The sequence below is a fragment of the Myotis nattereri genome, assembly GCF_964212035.1.
Source record: "Myotis nattereri genome assembly, chromosome: 2".
In the NCBI taxonomy this organism is placed as follows: Eukaryota; Metazoa; Chordata; class Mammalia; order Chiroptera; family Vespertilionidae; genus Myotis; species Myotis nattereri.
This window is the reverse complement of record NC_138076.1, coordinates 190,990,429-191,011,246: the sequence shown is the minus strand read 5'-3', so window position 1 is coordinate 191,011,246 and position 20,818 is coordinate 190,990,429. Positions and strand designations below refer to the sequence as shown.

At 44.5% G+C, this 20,818-nt stretch overlaps 1 protein-coding gene across 1 annotated transcript in view; it reads left to right on the top strand.

Moving 5' to 3' along the window:
* Positions 1-14,583, top strand: part of BORCS5 (BLOC-1 related complex subunit 5) — a 74,775-nt gene extending 60,192 nt beyond the window's left edge. Inside the window, exon 4 of the mRNA XM_081082462.1 lies at positions 13,898-14,583. Within this exon, the coding sequence (XP_080938588.1) occupies positions 13,898-14,128 (231 nt within the window). The 3' untranslated portion in view covers positions 14,129-14,583. The remainder of the gene's footprint in view (positions 1-13,897) is intronic.
* Positions 14,584-20,818: the final 6,235 nt, after the last annotated feature.

The following is a 20,818-nucleotide window of genomic DNA, read 5'->3' as shown; positions in this document are numbered from 1 at the left end:
TCTAGGCTGTGGGTATATCACTCACCATTTAGGTGATTTTTGGGGAGATCCCATCATTTCTGCTTAAGGATTCGAGTTGACAGGCAGACACTTTCAGTTCTAGGTCACATCTGTCATTGAAATTAGGGTTAAATGAAAGGTAAGGAAGCATGTGTCCTCCTAATGTGGGTGCTTTTCCCCGGGGCCGGGGAGGCTGGAGGGAAGGCTGGTGGCAGATCCACAGCCCAGGAAGACACGGCTGAGACATTTGGAGCCGTTCTTGTCACTGACCTAGATCGTGGCTCTGTCTCACTCTAGTAGCTATCAATGTGTAAATAAATTAGAATGCCTTTTAACTACGATAAAGTCACTAGGGCTATTTTGTTACAGTTGTTATGTGCTTGCCTAAAGGCCTTGAAACTAAATTCATGATATGATTCTGATAGTCTCGGTGTTTGTCATTCTTATGTGTGTTGATAAGCAGGCTATTTTAGCATAAACTAATATGAAGCATTGAAGGGGCAGTTCAGATGAACAGGTAAGAGTTGCATTCCTTAGAAAGTCATGTGATCACATACGGTTATAAAGAGACCCTAGAGTTTCTCTAATTTAGTTCTTTCATTGCACAAGTAAAGAAAACCAAGACCCTTGGAGTTTATTTGGGACTTGCCCAAGGTTGATCTCTAAGGTAATGATTAAGATGATATTAGTTGATGCCGAGGCCGGTTTGGCTCAGTGGATGGAGCGTCGGCCTGTGGACTGAAGGGTCCCGGGTTCGATTCCGGTCAAGGGCATGTACCTGGGTTGCGGGCATATCCCCAGTGGGAGATGTGCAGGAGGCAGCTGATCGATGTTTCTCTCTCATCAATGTTTCTGACTCTCTATTTCTCTCCCTTCCTCTCTGTAAAAAATCAATAAAATATATTAAAAAAAAAGAGATGATATTAGTTGAGTCTCTCTGATTCCAGGGCTCTTTTCTGCTTTACTATGCTAATGTCTACTTCTTTGGGACCTTTCATTTTATTTTCCTTTTCATGTAGTAGGCATTCAACTGGTGTTTGAAGGGGTGGGCTGCCCTTTCAGGAGTCAGTACACAGAGCTAGGCAGGGATTCTTTCTGTTGACAATACAGTGATACTTAAGAATTAGCTGGAGCCATCTTCCAAGTGTCTGACCTGACTTTCTGTGCCATGCCTCCTCCCATGAAACAGGGAGAGATTGATCAAGGTTAATCCACTGCTCACAGTGTTGCAGAGAATCGGTGTCTGAACTGGTATTAGCATTCATTTTGACCTCCTTCGGGTAAAAGCCTGGTTTTGTGAACCATTGGTTAGGTGAGGCTGTTACTATGTACTTATTTATTTATTCTCACCCAAGGATACGTTTTTCCTGATTTTTAGAGAGAGGGGGGGGCAGGGAGAGAAACATTGATGTGAGAGAGATACACCTATTGCCTCCTGTACACACCTGGACAGGGGATGGAACCTGAGACCTTTCTGTGTACGGGACAACAGTCCAACCAACCGAGCCACACCAGCCAGGGCGAAACTCTTTGCCTATCACCTTAAACTGTGAATCTTTATTTTTTTTTATTTATTTTTTTATTGCTTAAAGTATTACAAAAAGTATTACATATGTCTCCTTCCCCCCCCCCCCCGCCCTTGACAATCCCCTGGCTTCCCCTACCCCCCAGTGTCTTATGTCCATTGGTTATGCTTATATGCATGCATACAAGTCCTTTGGTTGATCTCTTACCCACCCCCCTCCTGCCCTCCCACCCTCCCTGGCCTTCCTGCTGTAGTTTGACAGTCTGTTCGAGGCAGCTCTGCCTCTGTATCTATTTTTGTTCATAAGTTTATAATGGTCTTTATTATCCAGAAATGAGTGACATCATTGTTAGATTTCTGTTGCTACTTTTAAACACATTCTGGCATTGGTTGCTGCATGTTTGACCTCAGATTATAAAATGGACTGGAAGTGTTTAATTAAAACTATAAATTTTGCTAAGAGCATTGAGATACTGGGCTTTTTTTTTGCTGAAATACTGAGGTGCAAGGCATTTCAAGACAGTTTTGGGTTCCCTTTCTATCTTACAAGTGACTTTGGTGTAAAATTCAGGTTGAGACCTTACAATGTAATTATAGTGCCCTCCACCCCCGTTTGTCCTTTGGGCAACCTTTCTTCTTGGTAGGAAATACAACTGGTGCCTTGGGTGGTAGGAAGTAGAGGTGGGGATTGGGCTGCTTCTGGCTGTAAGTCTGCCATACACTACTTCCTTCCGCCTGGCCCCACACTTCCGGCAAAGCAGCACTGCCCCGCCAAAAGGCACAGATCCTGGAGGAGGGCCCAACCAAGTTTATTACTCACCTTCTGGAAATGTAGGCTTGTGTTTTTTGGCGAGGCATGAGCAAAGCCTAGTTATTAGACTGCTCTGAGATTTAACTCCGTTCAGATTCTGGATACTGACACATGAGTATGTGTGAACAGCAGCCCCATTTCCCCCCAGTTCGCCTGCCCTAGACATGCCCCTAGACAGCTGGCGCTGCCAGCTTTCCTAGTACTGGCTGCAGGTGCCAGGAGCTAGAGCCCCTGATCCTCTCCCACCCCATCTTGTTTTCAGTCTGCCACAGTGGGCATGTAAGAAGCTCCATGTAGCTGCCTCTCTTGTGAGCAATGACAGAGTAACTGGTATCCGTAAGCCAGCTAGTAAGCAGTATTAAGGGCACATGGGTTATAGAATCAGAATAGGGCTGGGGAAAGATATTCCCTGTCCTGTATCTCTTTCAGGGAAGAAAAACAAGGAATTTTTGCAAATCTGAGCATTGCTGCAGTGCTGAGAACAATGCCTGGCACATAGGAACATTTAATAAATGTTTGTTAAGTGAAGAATTTAATATATCCTGCAATTATTTCAATATAAACTTTCTTTTATTAGAATAAGTAAAGGTTATGAGAGTTGTATTAGGTGGGGTAGGCTATACTGCATCTATAATTAGACTCAGAGATGTGTAATGGCTCAAATACAACATAAGTTTATTTCTTGCTCATATTCAAGGTTGGTGCTTCTGGTTACTAGGTGACTCTCTTCCTTTGAATTCAGGATTCCAGGATCCTCCCTTCTGTGGTTCTGCCATACCCAAAGACCACATTGCTCATAGCATCCAGTTGTTGGAAGGGGCAAGAGAGTGGGGCCAAAGTAAAGGCTATATATATAAAAGTCTAAGCTACCCTTACTACTGGTCAACCGAACGACTGGTCAGTTGGTTGCTATGACGTGCACTTACCACCAGGGGGCAGATGCTCAACACAGGAGCTGCCCCCTGTTGGTTAATGCACTCCCACAGCCAACCTCCCACTGTCTGTCCACCACCACCAACCCTGGCCAGCTGGCCCCGATCCCGGCCAGGCCCAGGAACCTCACCTGTGCACGAATTCATGCACCAGGCCTCTAGTCTTCTAATAATCAAAGTTGTAGTCCTCCAGATCCACTAAAGTCAGACTGCTTCTTGGTCTCCACTCCTGCCCATGCCTTCTACTATGCTGCCTGCTGCTAGAATCTGCTCTTCATCTCTGCCTGATGAATCCTGTACTCCCATCAGTATAGCCAGCAGCCTATCGTTCCCATTGATTTCAGAAGGCATCTCCTGGCCTTGGCCGTGTAGCTGTTGGTTAGAGCATCAGTCCTATGCACCAAGGGTTCAATCTGCGGTCAGGGCACATACAAGAGGCAGCCAATGAATGCATAAATAAGTGGAATGACAAATTAGTCTCTCTCTCTCTCTTCCTCTCCCACCCCCTCTCCCTATCCCTCCTTCTCCCCCCCTCGCCTCCCCTTTCTATTCCTCTCCCTTTAAACTCAATAAATTAGAAAATAAAGGGGTCTCCTGCCTCATTTCTCCCCTAGTGCTCAGGAAATGTTTGCTGGGTGAGTTTGTGTAGTGATGATGAGCGTCAGCTCTCTGCATGGGTGACAGTAGGAGCCTGTGGACTTCAGAGGTCAGGCTCTTCCATGTCAGGATAGGTCATCTGGCACAGGGCTTAGGAGCACAAACTCTGTGTCAAGTGAGATACAGGATACCAACATAGTATCTTAGTGTCATCATCATCATCATCATCTCCTCCTCATAGTTGGTGTCGCCTGTTTGTTCTTTAGGCATAAGTTAGAGGATTTCAGCTGTAAAATATTGATCGCCACACCACATACAAGGCCTGTTCCCTCCTCTGAGTCAGAAAAGGGGTTGTGTTCATGGAGAGTTGGGGTGCCTAAGTAAGGGAATTGTAAAGCACATAATTAATCCAGTTTTACACTGTTTAATCACCTCAGCTCAGTCTTAAACTATTGAATGGGTTACTGAGGTCATACAGACTTACTTTTGATTCCCTTGGGTCCTGGCATTGGGAAGGGGAGTCCAGGTCACTGATGTGGCTCCCAGGTTTTCTTCTTCATCCACCCACTCCATCTGCCAGCATGGCTTCTACACACATCCCCTAAGGAAGTAGAAGTGGTAGTAGTAATAATGCAGCCATCATTTTTTACATGTTTACCGTGTGCCAGGTCTGGAATGGACATGTTACATACATTATCATCTGTGTATGACAGATAAAGAAACCAAGGTTCAGGGACCCAAAAGGGCAACCATTCAAGGTGACACAGTTGTTAAATAGTGGAGCTGGGTCACAACCCAGACCTAAAACCCACACTGGAGACTCCAAGTGCTTCCTACGGCAGTTCTTTTTCTTTCTCTTCGATTCTTCATGCAAGGGTTTTTACTTGCCAGCTTCTCTCCATGTTTGTACCTAATGCTAACTTTCCCGGACCCAATATCCCTTTACCATATTTCCTTCCTGGTTTCACAGTGTATGTTTATCTTTCAAAAGTGATCCTTATAGGATGCAGCCCCCCTTTAAACAATAACCTTGACGACGACCCCACATTTACATCTTTAAGATGCCAGCTCTCCCTATGCTGAGGCTACCTTTTCTACACTCCCTGTCGCTGACTCTTGTGAAGGGATCTCTGAGGACTGTGGTAGTCATGGAGGTGGACGGAGAGGGGCAGTCAGGGGAGCCAGGGAGCAGACCTGTGCCAAGGGGCGTCATACCTCCCCAGTCCCACTCTGGAAGGAAGGCAGAGAGAGGGGATCTGTAATTAGAGAGAAAGCAGAAAGGGAACTTGTCAAGGACTCAGAAGATCTGAGGTGTCAGAGTGCCCTGGACTAATGTCTTCATAGAGTCCAGGGAAAGCTCTCCTAAGGGGGAGGGGGGAGAGGGATTTCTGCCCTCCAGCCAGCCTTCTGTCTACCCTTATCTTTTTCTTTTCCTGATGTTCTGCCTTTCAGTGTCCCTCCCTAACCCTTTTCGGGGGGGTGGGGAGGGGTTGGGCGGGGGTTGTTCAAGGGAGAGGGGAATCTGCCTAACATAGTTAGCTTTGGGAACTGATTAAAGGTTTTGAGGTTTCTTTCCCACCTCCTTGCCTAGACATCACTGCCAGGGGTAAGAAGGCATAAGGGGAAGTTGGGCAAGTCATAAAATAATAATTGGGACGAGGTGATGCAATTCAAATTCCCGAGGTCCTGGTAGCTCTTGGTTCTCTTGAAGATTCCTTTGCTGAGACAGACACATTGTTTGAACAAAGGAAACAGGATCACTTCAGAATGTCCACTATGTGGTAACCCATACCATTCAGCCGTGTTGTAATTAATGAAAACACTGGCGACAGTCTGCCCATTGTTTGCCGTTGAGCAACAGGAAATGGCAAACTAACAAGGAGCTGGAGAAGGCTTATGTCATTCCAGGGGAAGCAGAAACTGCACGCAGTTTTGACCGATAGCTTCCTGGTTGCAGATCTAGGTCCACCTGAGCAGGTTCTGTTCCTCATGGACATGGAGATGTGTGTTTGTTTTGACCTTATCGTTTGACTTTGACATTAATCTGTAGTAGATATTTTGTTTTCCTTATGTCCAGAAATGGTGTATTGAAAAACATTGTTTTAGATCACAGTTTTCACACACAGTTATCATTCATCCGACAGGATAGAACTAACTACAGGAAGGGAAATGTCACTGGCCAGCTTAGTGCATGGGATAGCTGACAGGAATGTCGTGTGGTGGCCCTTGGACTCAGGAGATGCGGAGTCCAGCCCTGGCTCTGGCAGCACGGGCTGTGTAGACTTAGGCAAATACTTAACCACTTTGGAGTTCATCTGGTAAAGTGAGAGGGGTGGGATCAAATGCTCCCTCAGGACCCTTGCCGCTCTAAAGTTCTATGTTCAAAGCCCCCTTCGTGAAGTCAAGAATCATGAAATGCTTGTACAAGTGAAATGTCAGAGTACAAAGTGTGCCAACAGACTTTGCCAGTGAAAATGTCATTCAAGTTGATCTGCTAATAGATAGTCTATCCCTTTAATCTCCTCTCAGGTTTTGTTTTTATAATTTGTCTGGTAATTTTTTGTTTTTGTTATTAAGAAATTAAATATTGGTGGTTAAATTAAAAACAAAAGTCTTCTTTCACTGCACTTGAAAACTGAAAGTTGCCATTTAAATTCATCTATTAAGGATTTCGAAAACATATTGAACACATTGCTCAACATGGTATGTATTTCACTGAAATGAATTGACATTTGAATTAATGAGCGCTGTAGAAAAGATAGGCAAAGATTCGGTGAGGAGGCCTGGGTTTAAATTCTGGTCTCACTGCTAGTGCTAGCTGTGTGACTCTGGGCACATTTTGTGATCTCTGAATCCCCAATTCCACATCACTACTAGGAGAATGATATTTTCCTTATAGGATTGTTGAGAGGAAGAAAGATAATATAGGTATAGTACATAGTACAATGCCTAACATTTAATAGATAATTTATAGTAGTTATAACTGCTATACATTATTTTATTACAGTAATTAAAATAACTAGGGAATTACCGATGGATTTAGACTGGGTTCTGCCTACCCAGTCTCCCAATGTGACGTACATAGATTACTAAAGACACAGTCCCACTAGTGTGGATTTCAGTTTTTGTTTTTGAGACCATATGGACTGAGATTTTCCAGAGAAGTTACCCTTCTTGTGTGCTTTATCTGCCAAAGGTGTGATATGAAAATAAATAGCAAGAGTTTACTCTTGTAAGCTGTCATTGCAAACTGTTGTCTTCAGAAACAGGGTAGCTTCAACATGTACAGTGTGGGGTAATTGGTGACAATTGGTCTGTGATGCAGTTAATGAAAACACCTGCCCATTGTGTCAGAGAGAGGCACCCCAGAGAACATTAAGGGTGCGTACCTCAGTTAAGGACGTGTACCTCAGTTGTGATTTGATCCCCAGCCCTGGCCTGTTCTGGGTGCCTGCAGGAGGCAGCCTCTCTCTCTCTCTCTCTCTCTCTCTCTCTGTCTCTCTTTCTCTCACCTCAGTGGTCATTATGGAGTCAGTTTACTATACATATAGGCAAAGAAGGTTCCAGGAGGTGGCTGAGATCTCGATTCTGAGGTACCTCTCACCCTTTTATAGTGTAGGTTCTTGGTATAGTCATGTAGTTGTGCAACCAACACCACTGTCTTAATTCCAGAACACTTTCATCACCCGAAAAAGAAACCCCCATAAGTTAGTAATCACTCCCCATCTCCTGTTCTCCTATCCCACAATAATCACTAATCTGCTTTCTACGTCTGTGGATTGCCTGTTCTAGTCATTTCATATAGACATAATCATATGAGGCCTTTTGTGTCTGACCTCTTTCACTTAGCATGATGCTATCAAAGCTCATCCATGTTGCAGCCTTGCATTTGTTGCAGATGTTGTCAGTTGCATTCCTTATCCTATATAATAAAAGGCTAATATGCAAATTGTCCCTATGGGTGGGAGTTAGACATGTGCTGACCACCAGGGGGTGATGCGGAACATGGCAGGCGTTGGTGACACGGTGCTGGCAGTGGGCAGCAGTGGAGGCACTACCAACCCCAATGGGCCCCGATGCAAGCAGGACTGCAGTGCGATGGTGGAGCAGGTGAGCAGGTGGCGCCAGGCCAAGGCGTGTACGAAGGGATGCCCCAGCCGGCAGCCGCTAGGGACCCTACCCATGCACGAATTTCAGGCACTAGGCCTCTAGTTATCTATAATAATAAAAGCATAATACGCTAATTAGACCAGATGAAGCAGGAGCTGCGAGGGCCTAGGTAGGCGCCGCAGTTGCCTTAGGCCAAGGCAAGCCGCTGCAGCTGCGAGGGCTGAGCCCCTTGCATGAATTTCATGCATTGGGCCTCTAGTGGTTGAATAGTATTCCATTGTATAAAAAGAGACCACATTTTGTTTATCCATTCATCAGTTGGTGGATATTTTTCTTTGAATGAGGTCATATGGTATAATCTGAGAATTTCTTAGTTTCATTTTAGCATTATGAAAAACAAATCTCTAAGCAGATTTGGCCATTCCATGGAATTTGTTATTAGTTCTCTTCTATTTTTACATTGCTTTTGTATAAATCCTCTCATTTATAATCTTTATAACACTACTGTGAGATGGGAAGGATGGATGACAGGTGTTATTATTACCACTTTAAAAAAGTAGAAGCTGAGACTCAGTTTGTGATTTGTCATACAACGAGTAGAACTTAAATTCAAGCTTTTTTTTTTTTAACTTTTTTTTATTGTTGACACTATTACAGATGTCCCCATTTCCACCTCCCCTTTGCCCACCTCCACCCAGCCCACTCCCCTTCCCTCTGGCCAACACCACAGCATGGTCTGTATGTGTGTCTGTGTCTATGTTGTTTGACTAATTCCTTCACCTTGTTTCATCTAGTCCCCACCTCCCTCACAGCTGTCAGTCTGTTTCATGTACCCTTTGTTTCTGTTAGCCTTCTGTCTTTTTATGGTAATGAATTATTAGCCATGTCAAGGATTTAGGGTGGGGATGAACCTACATTGCTAAAAATCAGTAATATGTCTATCTCCAAATAGGCATTTGAGGCATGGCCAAGTCCTACAGATTGATACTGGCCCCAGAATTGATTATTTAGATAGCTACAAAACAGGATGAATTGTCATTTTTCCTTTTAACCCTTTAGCTAAAAAAATAAAAAATAAAAAAAAATAAAAAATCTTAGAATAAAAGAACAGAATTGTATGTCACTGTTTATTTGTTACATTTGAAGCACAGGGAGGGGTTGCCTGTGCAAGGGAGGAACAGAACTGGGGCAGGATTCAGAATGTGAGAAGGGGGACAGATAGCCCTTGGATGGCTGGCCTTGGCTCACCGTGGCCTCCGCCTCCCCAGGAGCTCATGTTCTTAAATTGAATTTAGGTGTAGAATGAGCACAGAGAAAGTGAACTATCTATTGAGATCAAATAAAATTGACCTCGAGGCTTAAGTTAACTGAGCGACATCACATTAAAAGTTGGACATTACTTCTAAAGGATGTAAAGGTGTGTGATTTTTTTTAACATAGTCTCCTTAAATCCTTAAGCGGTCTTTTTTGTTTTTAGCATTTCATGTAAACACAAGTAACTTAGGGATAGGAAAAGCAACAATCTATCGATCATATAGACTTGAATTTTGTTAACTGTGGAACACAATTTACCTGCTCATTTTTCCTTTGACCCATAAAAAAGTTATTAAACTTACTTTGGCCATCTTGTACAATATCTACATGAGGCTCTCTTATTATTGGATTGTGCATCTTTTCTAACTTAAAGCTATACGCCCTTGTAAAATGTATCACTACTTTGAAGAAATTACCTTTAGTTTGAAAAGGAAATCACATTAAGCATGTAGGCATCTTTCATTAGGATGACCCACCTGTCCCAAACCAGCATCAAAGCTTACTTTATCAGGAAATTTTATGTAACAAAAGAATTTAAGCTGTGTACTCTCATTGGAGAAGATGCTAAAGCTCTTCTGTCTGCTTTCAAAATGTTTTTTTAAAAAAATACACATGCACATTCACATATATATTTATATTTTACCATGTTGGGTAACACAAGACGGTGGTAATAGTTACTCATTGTCATGGCTGAACATAAAAACACAAGGAAGGACTTGTAGGCAAGTAGTGATTTCAGTTATTACGTAGTGTGAAGTGTTTCTGTCAGGAAACTTTGGGATGAGTAATGTGACTCTGTGGTAAGATTTTTCAGTAGCAGAAATTCAGAACACAAATAAAACTTGTCAGCAAAAACACACAGTGGTGAACTGCCATCTGAGTGACTGTGAAAGCCTTGACGATGGTGTAATAGAGATGAGTCATAACAGCAGAGATACAGTGTGTCTGTTTGGATACCTCAAATGTCAGCCTTTCTTTCTGCCCTTATTTATGAAATTTCTTACCTCTAGTACCATGTTGAATAGAAGTGATGAGAGTGGGCATCCTTGTTCCTGATCTTAGGGGGGAAAGTGTCTTTCACCACTAACTGTAGCTTTTCCATAGATGCCCTTTATCAATTGAGGGCTGTTGTTCTGTTTCTAGTTTGCTGAAATTTTTAACAATTGAATTTGTTGAATGCTTTTTTTGCATCAATTGAAATGATTATGATTTTTAATCTTTATTCTGTTGAAATGGCAGATTACTTTGACTGCCAGATGCTGTAAAAGCATGCATCCTTGAGATAAGCCTCACTTGGTTAGGATGCATTACCCTTTCGTATACTGCTGGATTTGATTTGCTGATATTTTGGATCCATATCCAGCAGTGGACTGACCAGGTGGGCAAATAGGCTGCCCCATCTATATAGGGAACAAATTTGAGCACATTCTGCAAAAATCTAATGTTTTGGTAAAGCCCCCAGATATACCCACAAGTAATCTCACCTCCTTTTTCACCTGTCCATTGAAATGTACTGCCACAAAAAACACACACAAAAAAACACGTATGAATATGTAGGACAAGGTTTTAAATATGAGTTTGAGAGTAAATATTTGGTTCCTTGAGGGCAGGGACTTTACCTCATTTATGTCTATCAGTTAAAGATTAAATTCAGCTGCTGTTACAGAGATCTGAAATTACAGTGGCTTATATAGAATGGAAGTTTATGCTTCTCTTCCATGCCTTGTACTACTCTCAGCCACAAAAGTCCTCATGGACCCAGATTTCTCTAGCTCTCTGCTCTGCCAAACCAGTGATGTGACCTTAGTTATTCTTGTGGTCTAACGGGGCTGCATCCACATTCCGGCAACAGCAGAGTGAAGGAAGGATGAAGAGGAGGAGGAGAACAAAGAGTGTGCCAGCTAACAGTGCCACGGGCAACCTCCACATATACATCCACTGACTAGAACTTAGTCACTGCAAAGCAAGGTTTTCAAGGAAAGGGTTGTGGAGAATAAACAGGCATTCTCTGTGTTGGAAAATCTTTTTTTTTTTTTTTAACATTTAAATGATGTTTCTGGAAGTTCCTGTAACAAACTTATTTGCAACATTTCTCTTTCTCGGCCTGAGTTTCCTGGAATAGTAAAGTTATGTTAACAAAGACAGTGGAAAAGAAACGTCATATTAATGTACACAGTAAGCTGTGTGGGTGTGAATAGTTTTGGTTCTCAGTATCTATATCCCTATGATCTTGCATGTTCACTCTGTAGTACTCAACACGTGTCTGTTTATGCTTCTAGAATCTTTGTTCCAAAAGTAGAAATAGGAAAGGTGAGCAAGGATAAGTCCCAGATGGTCACAATGGTAAGATCCAGAATTGCATTAGATAGTGACTTTACTGCCTAAACTCACGTCAGATGTGCTAGAATAAGTCTGCACTGGGGTTCATTAACCATACAAAGACAGGGACAGGGATTAGGGATCAGGAACAGTGTTGCCTCAAGAGAGAAAAGGACAAAAGAAATAGGTATCACCAATTTTACTATACTTTTCCAGGTATTAAAGTCCTACTTGCACCAAATTGAGACTTTCTTGTAGCAATCAGAAAGAATGGGAAAGGATTTAAAAGGCAATGACTTTTTCCATCATGTACTTTGACATTGTTCAATGCCAAGCCATGTACCAACTGAAATTTCACGTACCAACTACAATCTCATGTACACTAGTGGGGGACTCTCTTGCTTGGGAAATACGTGTAAAAGGAAGATGCTGGACTGAGGAGATGTGAGTTCTAGGCTTGGTTCTGTCGTTCTGAGACCTTGGAGGTCATTCAACCTTAAGTTTTTTTTTTCTTTCATGGACTGTTATGCAATTGGCTCTTGAAAGCCAAACTGTAAGCATGTAAGAATAGCATGCTTGAGTGTGTATTCTCACCTAAGCATGAAACATGATGTGGCTTTGAACTAAAGCTGTGGCTACATTAAACATGGGCCCCAGCTGGATGTGGAAATGTGTAGGGACGTACTACACATTACTATTAAGCGAACACCTTGCTAAAATGGTCGTAAAGACTGTCTGATCAAGTAAATATCAGGGGGAATGGGCTGATTGCCAAGGGCCTTAGACATGATAAACTCATGTGCCTGTCTACTCTGTTGCATTGGGAGTTGGGGGATGGGATGCCCCTGTCAAGTGAAATGCGATCCCAGGACCGGGCTGGTTCTTGTGAGGATTCCAACTGGCTCCCCCATCTCCCGCTGTCTCTCAGAAGTGGAGTGTGTCTCAGTGTTAGATTGAATCGCCGCCCTGGAAAGGCAATAATTTACCTGCTCACTACCTCCAGAGTGCTGAGTGACTAAGTGGGGTTGCACAAAACCCTCTGAAAGTATAAGCTGTTTCCACATTATTTGGAGTTTCCCACTTGGATGGTTTTTGTTTTCTCCTTGCACCCCGTCCCACTAGCTGTCTTTTTGTCCCCTAGGCATTAGAGAATGAGGGAGGAACCAACCCAGAAATCAAGCACTGAGTTCTCACACCATCCCTCTGTCCACAGTGTAAAAACAGAACTGGTTCTTTTTTGTTAGAGTTAGCTTTGGTCTCTTCGATGTAAGTTAGTTAGTTAGTTAGTTAGTTAGTTAGTTAGTTAGTTTTGTTTTGGTCACACATTTGCAGAGGCTCTGAGGTAGCTTGATGGAATGCCAGCACTTGACATGATTGTGGTTGGGAAGGGGCGTGCTCCTGGGATAGATGACATGGGCAGCCGTAGCACTTGAACTCTGGGATAGCAGTGTGAGTCTTTGGTAATTTGTTTCTTCACTGGTCGGGGGAGGAAACTGGGAGGGAGAGGATGTGGGGGTCTACTCAGAGGAGGGGGTACAGGCACCGGACATGCTGGAGGTTCCCTGCCCCTACTTCATCCAGATGGTAGGTTCCAAAGAACTTCACGAGGGGAAGAAAAGAGGTCACAGAAGGGGAGCCGGAGCCTCGAGTTTGTTTAACTGGGGGAGAGGATACACGAAGCGCTCCTTACCGTTTGCCTCGTAGGGCATGGACTTGAGCCGTGGGTGGCATTTCGGTCTTGGCAGGGAAAGCCACCAGGGAAGAGAGGGAGAATGAAGAGTGAGGTTTAAAGCACCTCCGTGCCCCCCGAGTCCTGTGCGACATGCGTTTGCAGGTGTTATTTCACCCTCACAGCAACGTGCAGGCCTGAATTTGTTCCATTGCTTGCAGGTGAAGGCCTTGAGATAGAAAGCATAGTTATTATCAACCCACGTGGCAGAGCCAGCTTCAGACCCTGGTCTGTCAGATTTCTGAGCCCAGGATTCTTTCATGTAGAGAGATCGAGATAGAAATCCCAGAGTCTCAACGAGGTATAAATGGCTCACGTTCCCAAAACACAGAGCTGAGACAGTCATCTCTTAGTCTCCCTGTAATGATGGCTCTAGGGCTGCAGTTGATAAAGTTTTTTTTTTATGAAGGTTTTTCAATCCCCCAGTGCTTGCTTCCCCTCAAGCTAGCCGGCTCCCCCCTGACCCGAGGGACTCTGTGCCTCCATGGAGCGCTGACCACCCGACGCTCCAGAGAGGACTTGAACTAGATTAATGCATTTCACTTCCTTTCCTTCTACAGATGGACCTTTCTGTAGAGACTCTCTTTAGCTTCATGCAAGAGCGCCAGAAACGGTATGCCAAATACGCGGAGCAGATCCAGAAAGTCAACGAAATGTCCGCCATCCTCCGCCGCATCCAGATGGGCATAGACCAGACCGTGCCCCTGATGGAGAGGCTCAACAGCATGCTGCCCGAGGGCGAGCGGCTGGAGCCCTTCAGCATGAAGCCGGACCGAGAGCTCAAGCTGTAGCGGCTTCCCCCCTCCGGCCAGGAGGTGTTCCCTGGGGACAGCGCCTGGTGCCACCAGTACCCTGAGGACATTTGGAACCAAAGTCGGACGCTGTGACCGGGCTCGGAGCTGGTGGAAGGGGCTGTGCGGCAGCCCGCTGGCCTGAAGACCTCATGTTGCCCTACCTCCCCCTCTCCTTGATGCAGTTTCCTTTGCAAAATGAACCAAACTAGTTCTCAGTGGTACCTGAAGTCAGAACGGTTTTATTAGGAATTCTTTCCAGAACTCTGCGTTGGAAGTTATTTTTATTTTGTTTAGCTTTTTTAAATTGAGAGTGTATATTATTTAGTCTGGCTTGTGGAGTGAAGATGTGGAGCGAAGGGGAGGAATGTGTTAAGGAGCTCTGTCCTTGATGCCTCCATGAAATGTTGTCAGGGCTCTGGGTTATGGGTTGTAAGCATAAAGAACTAATTTAATCCGGGCCTGTGTGTTGTTACTGTTCCTACCCCATTTCCACCCACAGGCCTTTTGGCGGGCGCCCTCTTCCTGCCCCAGTGAAACAGTGTTGGTGTGTGCCAGCTTATGGTGTTGTCATCGGAAACTGGCAACTCCCTTTCTACACCCTCATCAGCTCATCTCCCACTGACAACTGGGTTCCTGATGCACAGCTCAGTTTCTCTTTGTTACATTGACACTGCAGGACGCCTGTTTGTGTAACAAGGTTCTAGCGAGCATCTGTTTCACTGGCCTGGCAGACGTGTGGCGCGGCCGGCTTTGATTGGACACCCGGCAGCACTCACTCAGCAGGTGTTCATGGCGCCATCAGATGTGCCAGACCCTGTGCCGGGGAGGTGGAAATGGCCACAGCGTCCCTACCCTTCTTTTCTGAAGACAGTAAACTCAGAATGATGCTGATTTCTGAGAGTTTAGAAAATGAAGCAATTTGAGTAACCAGAGCTACTTCGTGCAGTACTTTGCATGTCATAAATGTTCAAATGGAAGAAAAACTGAAGAAGCAAAGGAATGGGATTTGGGAACAGGTCCAGGCAGGGGAACTGAGTCAGAGATGGGAAGGAAGGGAAGCCCTGGGCCAGGATGTCGTACAGGACTCACCGTGCTCCCTTTACTCCTCCAAGCCTGAGGGGTTTCTTCAATGTCAGAAACAGCCTTCGGTATGTTTGTAAGATGAATGCCGATCTCACTTAACTTAGCATATCCCAGGCAAACTTTACCTGCTTCTTGGAGTTTACAGTTTTTTAAATCTTGGATTGTAATGAGGTACTATCTTGCAAGGTCCATAGAACCCAGAATAAACTGTAGGACATAAAGAGCTTGAAACAGAGAAAGATCAATGGAGTACAATATAGTCCAGAATGGACAGTATTCAGGACTATATTCTGAATGACAGAAGAAACAGGAATATTCTAAGCTATGCGGGAAAAAAAATTTTTTTAAAAACTCAGACATAGGAAAACACCAACATTTTCTAGGATTTTCTAAGGACCAAAACAATATCAAAATTGTTCATTCCCTCTGAGTCAGGAAGACAAGTTGAAAACCAGAGCCCAGAGAAGAGGCCAGGTTGCATCTATCTATTTCCCAGGATGCCCCCAGCACCCATTTCTGCCTTCCTGGGCACTGGGAAGGTGGGTGGAGACGTCAGCCTGAGGAGGTGGAGTGGTCTGAGGGACCCGTGGAGGAACACGAAGCAGTGAGCTGGGAGCGGGAGCTATGCCCTTAGCTCGCTGGGGCCACACCGATGAAAGAAGCTCGTCATCATAATGCCTTTTGGGTGGTCAGATCTTAATGACTGAGTAACGTATCTTCCCTTCATTGATGGGCAGCACTCCCTTCTTTCACATACTAAACTTATTCTAATCATCCCAAACCTACAGCATGTCCTTGTGTTTGGAGCTGGGTTCTGTCTTCAACAGCAACTCAAAAAAAAGACAATGCTGGTGATGGCTTTAAAATGCCACTAACTGTCAGCTGGTTAATACTCATTGCCCTACCTGGCCTATTGATCTTTCTCTGCATACTCTTTCATGCTGTCTTTTATATTAATATTATAATTTCACAATACATTTTAACATGGCTATACTAGGTCCCACCTACTCTCAGTACTATTTTTTTTTTTCTAACTTCATTTTTTAAATCTCTAAACTGGCAGAAAATTACAATACAAGGAACACTCATATTCCCTTCACCTGGACTGACAGTAAGTGGCATTTTAAAGCCATCACCATCATTGTCCTCTTTTGAGTTCCTGTTGAATACAGAACCCAGCTCTGAACACAAGGACGTGCTGTAGCTTTCAGAGAAGGAAGGGGTTGTTGTCTACAGGGCTGGATAAAGAGCTCAGGTGCCATCACCCTCACTGCACTTACTTCATAGTAAAATGAATTAGACAAAACATGGCATTAACTTAGATTACAGTCCTGAATAGATATTTATTGGAGAGCAGCAGAGGAGAATGTATTTTTAAAGAATACTAGTTAATTCGATATTTATGGTGTGTGGTAGTTTCACAATTTTGTCCCCTTGGCTAACTTATACAGAAGGTCCTCAGGTTACGCTGGAGATCCGTTCCTACGGCAACGTAACGTGACTTCCGCCATAATTCAGAACCCACCTCCATAAGCACCTACGTCACTCACATGGAGCACATACACAGCAGTAATGAAGTGAAACAGTAAAAGAAAATTAAAAGAAAGATAACAATTCCTGACCTTTACTTGTGGTAAATAATAAAAAACATAAAGCACATATGTACATACGTTGAAATGACAACTTTATATATATATATATATATATATATATATATATATATATATATATATATATGGGAAATGGCGCCGTAACCGCAAAACGATGTACGTTGAGTCCGATGTAACCCAAGGACTGTCTGTACTGTGTTACCCAGAATTCCCTTCCCTGTTTATTTCCAGTTAGGTTTGGCCACAAGAGGAGCGTGCATGTCACTTGTTAGGGAAATAATGCCAGGCCCAGGCTTAGTGCTGGAAGTTGCCATGGGTCGGGCCATGTTGCATCTCATGCACATTTCATGGGTCCAGTGGACAGCAGCTGGGCCCAGAGCTTCTCCAGCGCCCCAGCTCCTCCGAACTCGGCCCGCTGCTCTGCCAAATCGCAGGCCAGGTGTGACTGGCTCCTTCAGGTCATCTGCAGCAGGGAGGACGCAGGCTCCGAGGAGAGGCCAGCGGGGTTCTGGTGAGATGGATGTTGGGCCCACCGTGTTGCTTGCAGGCTTCAGTTGTACTGGCTCTCCCCGCTGCACATCCGGCTTCTCGCCCGGCCACCTTTCCGGTGACTTCAGGCCAAGAGAAAACAGCTGAACTGAGACTTCTACCAGCTGCCGTGACTAACTGCTTAAGGTCAGTTCCTGTAACAGCCCTCCCTATTCTGCTCATTCCTGGTGGTTCTCTGATAACTTGGTGTTACCTGTGCTTTCTCTACTCAGTATTTTACTTTTTCCACTGGATTCCGGGAATCGGGGTGATTTGTTATTTCAAGTAACAGGTATGCTTGATGTCTGCTGGTTAATACTCGATGACCCCCCTGGCCTTTGGCTGTTTCAGGAGTGAGGGGGCAGTGGAGTTGTGGAAGAGCCCTGGCTGGAAGTGTCTAGTCTTGATCTCCAGTAAGTCATTTAAATCTCCCTGAGCCTCAATTTCCACCTCCCTGCCCCATACACTGGGTTCTCAAGCCCCTTCCAGCTCTAAGATTTCAAGTCTGCAACTCTGACACTTTACTCTTTAGCAATGATGAGGACCGTCTTGACCTGTCGTCTCTGAGCAATGGCCTCAGGTCTTGGTGTAGTGACTTTAAATTCTGAGTTCCCAAGGGAACAAAGCTTCTTCCCTTCTTTTTGTTAATTGTAAATTAGGGTCCAGTGGCTCCCTTCTTTTCTCAGTTGATTCATCTGTATTTATGAACACCGTCAAACAGGCCCCTAACATGCAGTCTCCTTGTTTGACTAGTTGAAGCAGGTGGCCTTCACTCCTTGTTATGTGCATAAAAATTTACAACAAATGAGTTGTGGGGTTAAGATCAAGTGATAATGTAAATTTCACGAGAGCCTTTATGTAGATTCCATGTCTATTTCCTTCAGAGTTTTCTCATTAGTAACTTGATTGTATTCTCTGCCAGGATAAATATTTGATAAAATGAGTTTTGAGGACTTCATATATACCCTGAGGTATATTAGTGCACTCAGGGAATGTAGTGGGGGGTTTTGTTTATTTTTTTGTAAAGTATTCTCTAGGTATTTCTTTGCTTTCCCTCTGACGTATGTAAAAGGTACATTATAGGTATTACAACCATGCTGTTTCCAAGGTTACATAAACCAGTGGCCCCGGGGGACTGACATATGTCACTGGTTCTGTGATTTGTGAAATTTCCTTAGCTTTGGTATTTCCCTTAGTCCCAAAGCAAAACCAGGAATCTTCAGAAGTTGAGGGTTGTGAGGAGACACTGTATTCTAGATAGAAAATATCCTCTTCCCAATTTGTTTATACCTCAGCTAAACCCAGATATATAGTATTCAGTAGGAAATGATTTCAAATGTTGATACTAAAGATTATGAAGTAAAAATTTTCTTCTTGTGGACTTTTTAGGTGTAAGATTTTTAATCATGAGAAAAGTAATTTTACTTTTCTTTCCCCTACACTTTCATTACATAGTGCCCTGAAGGAGATGTCATCATTCACTCACTTATAACAAACTAGAGGCCTGGTTCACAAAAATCGTGCAGGGGCGGGGGGTGTCCCTCAGCCCAGCCTGCACCCTCTCCAATCTGGGACCCCTCAAGGGATGTCTGACTGACCTCTTACAATCCAGGACTGCTGGCTCCCAACTGCTCGCCTGCCTGCCTGCCTGATTGCCCCTAACCACTCCCCTGCCAGCCTGATTGACGCCTAACTGCTCGCCTGCCTGCCTGCTTGATTGCCCCTAACCACTCCCCTGCCAGCCTGATTGACGCCTAACTGCTCCCCTGCTGGCCCGATTGCCCCTAACTGCCCTCCCCTGCTGGCCCGGTCACCCCTAACTGCCCTCCCTTGCCAGCCTGGTCACCCCAAACTGCCCTCCCTTGCTGGCCTGGCCACCCCCAACTGCCCTCCCCTGCAGGCCTGGTCACCCCTAACTGCCCTCCCCTGCAGGCCTGGTCCCCCCAACTGCCCTCCTCTGCAGGCCTGGGTCCCCCCCACAACTGCCCTCTCCTGCAGGCCTGGGCCCCCCCAACTGCCCTCCTCTGCCAGCCCAGTCACCCCTAACTGCCCTCCCCTACTGTCCTGATTACCCACAACTGCCCTCCTCTGCAGGCCATCTTGTGTCCACATGGGGGCAGCCATCTTGTGTTTGAGTGATGGTCAATTTGCATATTATTCTTTTATTAGATAGGATAACATTTAACTTCTTGCACACATACAAGGCATTCAAATGTCTTGGCTATAGAAGTGGGGGGCAACCAGATAAATGGTTCACATTCCAAATGAAAAAAAGCAAAATGTAAAAGCAACCAAATCCAGTGGCTGCTAGTATACCAGTGTCTCCTGTGGGATGCAGGTGTGTTTGCATCCGTCACTCTCAGGGATTGGTCTGGGGGCGTCGTGCCACTGTAAGACTTGATGGCACTTACTGATGACTCAGTTCTTCACCAATTAAGGCATCTTCCTCTACTACCTTTTATTCTATAGGGCAGGGGTCCTCAAACTATGGCCCGCGGGCCACGTGCAAATACAAATATTGTATTTGTTCCCATTTTGTTTTTTTACTTCCAAATAAGATATGTGCAGTGTGCATAGGAATTTGTTCATGGTTTTTTTTTAAACTATAGTCCAGCCCTCCAACGGTCTGAGGGACAGTGAACTGGCCCCCTGTTTAAAAAGTTTGAGGACCCCTGCTCTAGTGAGTCATGACTTATGCTGGATGCTTTTGTGAACCATGTACTCCTAAGTCAGCCTTTGAAACGGTCACCATTCCCCTGACCAGAGAGGCCCCAGACCACAGCTACACAAACCCCAAGCTGCCCTTTGCCAGTGACACTGCTCCTACAAGGTTACAGTCTGCATTTCCTGTGGGATAGCATTTAAAACTGACTCCAGTGTTTCAGCTAGAACCAAAGGAATGAAACCTCTGTTTTTACATAAACCCAACTTGATGTCTGTGCACAGAAACTGCAACAATATGGTTGACTTGTAAACATCTTCCAAGAAGGTGCTGTAATTTTCCAGTTGATTTCACAACACTTTAAAGAGATAACTAGTATAATTATGCTGTACAGGATGACTGGGCCCCACAGAATGCTGGAAATAACTTACTTCCCTCTTCCATTTATAGACGCAAAAGAGTGATAGAGAAAAGCACCTAGACAAATTTTGTTTACTAGACGTGAAACATTCCGCCTTAGTGTTGGAAAAACAACAGCATACAGTATTTAAAAATAACAATAGCAGTGAAGGTTTTAAGGGTAAAAAGGTTGCCAGCTAGTCCCACTATGCACACCCTACTCCACAGCTATACCTGATTTCCCCTTAGTCTAAGGCCTGGTCACATTTTAATTTTTTTTTTAATATATTTTATTGATTTTCCACAAAGAGGAAGGGAGAGAGTTAGAAACATCGATGAGCGAGAAACATCGATCAGCTGCCTCCTGCACATCTCCCACTGGGGATGTGCCCGCAACCCTTGTAC